This window comes from Strix aluco, chromosome 1, assembly GCF_031877795.1.
Source record: "Strix aluco isolate bStrAlu1 chromosome 1, bStrAlu1.hap1, whole genome shotgun sequence".
In the NCBI taxonomy this organism is placed as follows: Eukaryota; Metazoa; Chordata; class Aves; order Strigiformes; family Strigidae; genus Strix; species Strix aluco.
The window spans coordinates 1,677,422-1,684,215 of NC_133931.1; the positions used below are offsets into that span (position 1 = coordinate 1,677,422).

Below are 6,794 nucleotides of genomic sequence, written 5' to 3' on the forward strand. Positions count from 1 at the left end.
TTCACTTTACTCCAATGATCACTGCTCACCAAGGTGTTCCAGGTACCTGAATGTGCAGTCTTGCCCACCATCTCAAGGATGCTACAGCTATGGGAAGGCATATGAATGGCTGTATGCACATGTAGCCTGGAAGGTGAGCACTGCTTTTGTCTTGTATGGTAGCTAACAAAGTGCAGGGTCCCAGGGTCTCTAGGTCACAAGCAAGTTCCCTTTCAGGTGTGAGTGCTCTTCACAGGTTTTCCTGGGGTATGTGCCCTCCAGAGTTGGTCATAAACCCCTCAAGCTTTGGGAGTACAGTTGCCACCTCTGTTCTGCTCTGCTGTGGCACCTCTCAGCATTACACAGCAATCACCAAGATTGAACATTGGCCAGACATGCAACACACCCACCTGCAGTTGCTGCTGGGTGCAGAAATACATGACTAAGTGATATACAGGTAACACATTCACACTTGATTCAGAAATAAGTATATTTTAGGTGTTATGCAGATAGCATGCACATGTATTTTCTTATCTGTTAGCACTACAGCAATATAATAACAGTAATGAAGAAGCTATCATACGGCAAAGATCTGCCATCAGCTCCAAGGATGCTGTGTGCCCAACACACCACGTTGCTCCCAGTTACAATTCCTGTCATAGGAGGGGTTCTCCAAGACTTTCTGTGGTCATGGGAGTCCTCTTTGCTCCTCACAGTCTGTTGTTCAGGAAGGTCCAGAGCACGCTGGCTGTTATTCCTGCTGCCATCCCATAGCTGCACCTCACACTGCTCGCTGCGTTGACATTGCAGAGGTTGCTGCTGCAGCAGGAGACATTCCTGCTGCCTACACCTAGGTCCTGATAGAGTGGTTCACAGGACGAGTCACAGCCCTTGTTGATGAGGCTGAAGAGCGATGAGGCCCCTGGAAGGAAAGCAAGATCACTACCACAAGGACTATAGGCAAACCAAGCCAAGCCTCACGGAACTGAATAATGAGATGCTATTCTTATCTGAGTTCCCTTCTTGGAAAAAAAAAATTAGTGCTTCCAAACAGTTGTATGTTTTACTGTAGCAGGTTGTATTTTTGGGGTGTCAGTTTGTCGGGAGGGGGGTTGGAAGGGTTTCAATCCCCAAGTATATGCTTAAGGCAGTGTATTCCACAGCACAGTTCTCAAGGGTTTCTAAAACAACACCAGCTACAGAAATTCTAATAATTAAAGCAGCCATTAATTAATAATGAAAGCAGTCATTAACACCTCTGTTAGGGAGTAAGGCACTAACAGATGAGAAGCAAGCATGTGGGGTAATCTTTGCTCATATCCCATACATCCTTGTTGCACGGGGCCTTTCAACACCCGGGAAGTTATGGAAACATGGCTACCCCCATGCCACAGATGGCAGTTATTGTTTGATGTGTTTCTGAGAGGCAGAGCCTGTTTTTCTGTGGTTGGTTGACACTCAGTAACTGCTGGTTACCAGCAGATTATGCTCTGCATGAGATCTCCTGATCTCACACAAGCTATTCTGGGCACCAAGTCTTTGACATATGCAAATTCAGTGGAGGCATTACATTTACGGTCTGACAGAGATGAGTTTGAATGTGCCACTGATGGGTTTTGTGCCCCAGGTCTGAGGGCAACTGAACTGTCGCTACGGATTTGGACAGGGCAAACATTTTTTTGCCAGATCTAGAATGGGAGAATTAAATCATAATGTGTTAAAGGAGTTTACCCAGAGATTCACAGATGTCTGCATTCAGAGCTGGCTGTAGATGGACCTAGGTGAAATTCTATCCTTTTCATTGAATTCACCCAAAGTCAACTCTGTCATTGAATGCTCCTCCTAACTTCATGACTAGGTTTCACCAGACACAGCCCCACACATTTTAATTCATGTTCCAAATCTTTCAAAGCCATAAACTTAGTTATTGCCCTTGTAAACAAATAATTGTTGGTGTTATGACAGAGAAATAAACCTAATTTTGTACAGGTGAGAGACATTGATAGGTATTTGCCATGTCAAGTGCAGCTGCACCCTCCTGAGAGTCATGCCAGGTACTGGCAGTGTACTGGCCATACTGATCAGTTTTTAGATGATTTATTGGCAAACACTGAGGAATTTATGGGGTACAGCATGCATGTGCTAACATGACTTTGTAATCACACTGTGGTGGCCAGTGTGGGGAGAAGACTTGGTGATGGCCAGCACCATACCAAGGGACCAGCTATCACCAAGGGATAAAGATTTTTCTTCTGTCATTTCTACTTAACATTAGAGTAATCTGAAAGATTTTTAACCACTCTTTCTCCCCGGATGGCCTTTCTCTTCCTGCTGCACACTGAGCTTTGCTGGCCCACACCAACTGGTGTGTGTATCTAGAGTCGGTGAGGCTGGCTTGGACACCTAAAGCTGAGACCATGTGTGGCTCCAACATCACAACTAAGATACTGCCCACCCCCACTTTGCCTTACTGAACACTTCTGTCTTGCATATCTCCTTATCCTTGCAGTCCACTTTCTTCTGGCAGTTGGAGTTGCTGAGCTGTGCCGTGCAGCTGTAACACTGCAAAGAAGAACCTGCAAGAGACCAAGACGGATTATAAGAAAAATCTATCTGAGGCTCTCCAGGGAACCCAGCTTAGTGCTTGCACTGGGAAACAGAACCATTCCTGTGTGTCCTCAAAGGACGATAGCACCTCTGTTACTGAGAAAACTTTTTTTTCCATTTTTGTTGGAGAATAGTACACTCGCTTAGAGAGTCAAGTTTTGGAGGTGCTGAAAATGTTTCAGATGGAGTCAATGGAGTGAGGGAGAAAAAAGAGACCAGCTATTCATATATCGCCTCATATATGGTATCCATATATGGTATTGTATATATATCCATATATGGTCCCATCAGTCAATGGAAAGTGCTTCCCAAATGCTTCTTCCTTTGCATTTGGGATGCCTAACTCAGTTCCTGTCTGGAACAGTTCTTTTTGTGATATTACCACCTCCTGAGCTGGGATGGAGGGATGAAGTCTGCCGAAGGACAGGTTGATATTATTTGTCTGCCTCTACAGACATCAGTGTTTTACCAGGTGGGCTTGTGAACCTTAGCTGAGTCATTGCCAGGGCTGGATGAAAGAAGGAAAGTCCAGAGGGGAGAGAGGGTGAGGGAGGGATGGAGCAGGCAATTTTTAAGGTCTCTTCCAGCCTGTTGTCTCAATTTGACCAACTTCTGACACTTACTCTCCATCACCCCCTCTTCAAAAGCAAAGTGCAAACACAGCTTTCGCCTCCCTCTGAAAACCAGGTCGCCACATCTTTCCAGCCCCTCATGGACATGTCACTCCATGGAAGATGCAAGTCAGTGTTGTTAACATCTGCTGTGCTGTTATGCGCATCAAGCAAAGGCAGAATAAACATTGCAGTTTAGAAATGTCTAGCCCAGACGAAAAATAGTCCCCAGAGTGAGAGCATGGTGCAATTACCTGTTCCTATTACCTCCCAGTGCCCCAGGGCATCACTGGAGCCTTCCAAGTGTGAGACTTAATGTATATATATATATACTTTAACCCCATGACCACCAGGCTTGTATCATGAATCCCTCAAGTCAATACCCTAATGCCTAAAATCCTCTTTTAAGACAGAAAATTCCTATTTAGAAATAAGTGTTATTCAGAGCAGGATCAAGACATGATTTGAGGCACTTGGTCTCCCTTTGTCCAAGCCCTTCTGGTATAAATGACTGATGCAGTAACAGAGGCAAGGAGCCAAACCCCAGTTTGCCTGTAGTGCTGCACTCTTCTCTCACATTTCTCTGACTTTTAATGTAATGAAAGTCAAATTTCAGAGCACTCTGATGGAAGCTGGCAGAGGAGAAAGTTTGGCCAGGACTACACAAGACCCTTCTCAGCCTATTCCTAAAACAACCTGTGTTAATTGAGAAACATTTCTGCTGAGATCTGCTTCTTCTGTTCTATGGTACTAGGGAAGAGCTGGTTTAAAACCATTTTTTCCCAGTGAGGCTAGAAAAACCTGACAGTGTCCAAATCACACTCATGCAGTTTATAAAATAACACACCATGACATTCTTCCTTTTTCTGTCCCATTCAAATTCTGACAATCTGTTCAACGTCAGAGGCCACTTTTCAAATTAAAAGTCAGAAAACAAGTTGGAAAAAAACTTACCTTTGCAGAAATGTTGCAATTTTGATAGCCTGGGAAGAAGAAAAATAATCCTCTCCCTCCACTTTCCCACCTCCTTGCTCCCCCCCCTAACTATATGGTCTGGATTAAACAACTTTAATTTCAATTAAATTCAGTTTTGTATACGATTTATCTTTCCTGGAAGCTGCTCTACCCAGCACTAGGATCACACCATCAGCAAGGTGGGACTATGCATTTTTTCTGTGCAACACCCAGGACATTGCATCAAAACCCAAATGCCTTCATAGGACAACTGCGTCAGTATTTCTTCCCTCACTGCCAAACACCCTCACAAGTCTTTTCTCCGAGCTGAAGATCTGCTGGAGGGGATGTGGGGCAGATTCTCCATGCTGTCTTACCTGAGCCCAAGCACAGGACTGCTCCCAGCAAGAGGACAAGGAAAGTCTTCATTTTGGGATAGCCTCTCTCGTGCTGAATATGGGTTGTTTCCTCGTGGGGCAGTTTATATGTTGTGGGAGGCAGCAATCGGGCATGCCCAGAAGGTTACCCTGTGAAGGCACCTGAGTGAGGCTGCTCACTGGACCAAGGGAGGGGTTGGTTTGTGGTGGTGATATTTGCGTTATGTGCCTCTTGGAGCTTTTTGGAGCTACCAGCAGCTCCTCTCCACCACTACACCCCCGCCTTTCCTCCTACCCTTGGGCAAAGCATTCACACGAGTGGAAAAAAACTCAAATTCTTTAGAACAAAGCTGGCTTTAGCATTTCCCCAGAGCCAGCGAGGCTGCGGTTGGTTGCACCCTGTGAACAAGTCTCTCCACCCCCATTGCTATCCTGAGTGGAGCTATTGTGTTTAAATCAAGGACAAAATGTTATTTTAATAAACACCTCCACCACTATGTGACACTCATGGTATGTGGTAGCAAGGTATGTGGGCAAATTACAGTGCACTGGCCTCTTCCAGGCATCCAGGTGCTCATTTGCCCTTATTTGTATGTATTGTCTGTAGTCGAGTACAAGACAATGGCCAATTCAAATTTTTTATGTGTGTTGAAACCAAAGGGACTTTGTGATGGTTTTGTCTGGCATTGTTTTTGTCTGCCAAGTCTGCACCATGGCATGTTTCTCTTTGCCAGTCTCTCTGTCTAGTATAGGTTGGATACGGTTTTGACACTTGAACTCACATCAGCGTGCACTGTAAACAATTCAGGCTTGTCAAAGAAATGCCACTTCTCATCACAGATGAGGGTGAGTTCAGCCGCATTCCAAACTGAAGTGCGAATATTTGCTTTGGTGGGTTGATTGGAGACCTCTCCCATCCTCCACGTTCTTTGACCACTTCTCAGTACACTCCGATGTAAAACAGGCCCTTCTCTTAAATTCAATTTGCCATGGTTTCTCGCCTTATTTAGGGTTTTTGTTGAATCTCGGGAACTTAGCACTTTGCAGTAATAGCCTGCAGGGACTTGCTCTCATGCAGTTTAGCTCTTAGGACACCAGACACTTTTTCAAATTGAAAGGAAAGTGTGTTGGCATGTTGGTGGATCATTGCTCTTGATCAGTGGCTGTGGAATGAGTGATGGAAGGTCAGCCGGCCTAAGTCTGCTGAAGTTAATGGCACCGCCATGATTTACACCAATGGAGAATCTGGTGCAGGAGATGATTTTGAAAACCCTATTGCTTCTGTGGGGATCTTAAGTGCTTCCCATGGACTCTTCACCTTCTGTTTAAAAAGAAAAAAAACCCAAACAAGTCAACACCTTCTTTCTGTGTCTATTGACTTTTGCTTCATCATATGTTTGCAGATGCCAACGTCTATGAAATAGCTGGATAAAAAAAAGAGGCAATATTTTCTCAGACTCTCGTGTTCCTTATTCAGAGATATTTAAGGGTATTTTTCTTTTTAAACCCTTATGATTGTCCCTGTAGGGTTTGGTTCCCTGTGTTAGGGAACAATAGGGGCAAGGGGAAAGCATAACCTGGTTACCCCATCAAATCCACCCAGGCCTTGAATTAAATATATCTTCCTTCAAGCAACTAATCGATAGGCAAGAGGGAGTGCTCTTTTCATCCTCAGCATCGTGACTTGCTGCCAGTCAAACTTTCCTAGTACTATTATTTCTTTTTATTCTTTTTTATTCTAACAGCATCAGGGCTGACGGTGAAGACCAGGACTCATGGTGTTGTGAAAGAGATGCACGCAGCTAAGAGCCTGTCCATGCCTCAGTCCTTCTTGGTTGCAGCCCGAGGCTGTGTAAGAACCCAGTAATTCCTATATCCTTACATCAGTCATTGCTTCTCACTGTTTTTTGGAACATTTGTGTGCAGTTCCTCCTCAACTCCTGAAGATGGCAAACATGCCCCGTTATAATTATTACACATACATTAACATGCAGTTGTCCATAGGATTGTGTGTGCGTGATGATATTATGTAATCCCAAATTCATCTAATTGCATTGAAAAAGACCATCTATTTCCCCTCGGAATTTAAGGATGTCTACAAATCACTTGAGTTTTGGGGATTTTTTTGTATTATTTTACGTCGTCACTGCAGATTCCTGATACATACAGGTCTGGAGCTTTCTGTTGAGGAGGAAGGGAAAGAGGGCTTGATTATTTGCTGTATCCTGGTGTCAGGTGGAGCATGGTGTCACAGATCACACTGAGG

At 44.5% G+C, this 6,794-nt stretch overlaps 1 protein-coding gene across 1 annotated transcript; it reads right to left on the reverse strand.

Annotated features, from left to right (window-relative positions):
• Positions 1-455: 455 nt before the first annotated feature.
• On the reverse strand, positions 456-4,650 carry LOC141932578 (prostate stem cell antigen-like). Its single transcript, XM_074846341.1, has 3 exons — positions 4,529-4,650; positions 2,451-2,555; positions 456-901 (listed from the first exon to the last, which is right to left on the reverse strand). Exons 1-3 carry the CDS (start codon positions 4,578-4,580, stop codon positions 690-692), a joined length of 369 nt encoding a protein of 122 aa, XP_074702442.1. The 5' UTR covers positions 4,581-4,650; the 3' UTR covers positions 456-689.
• Positions 4,651-6,794: the final 2,144 nt, after the last annotated feature.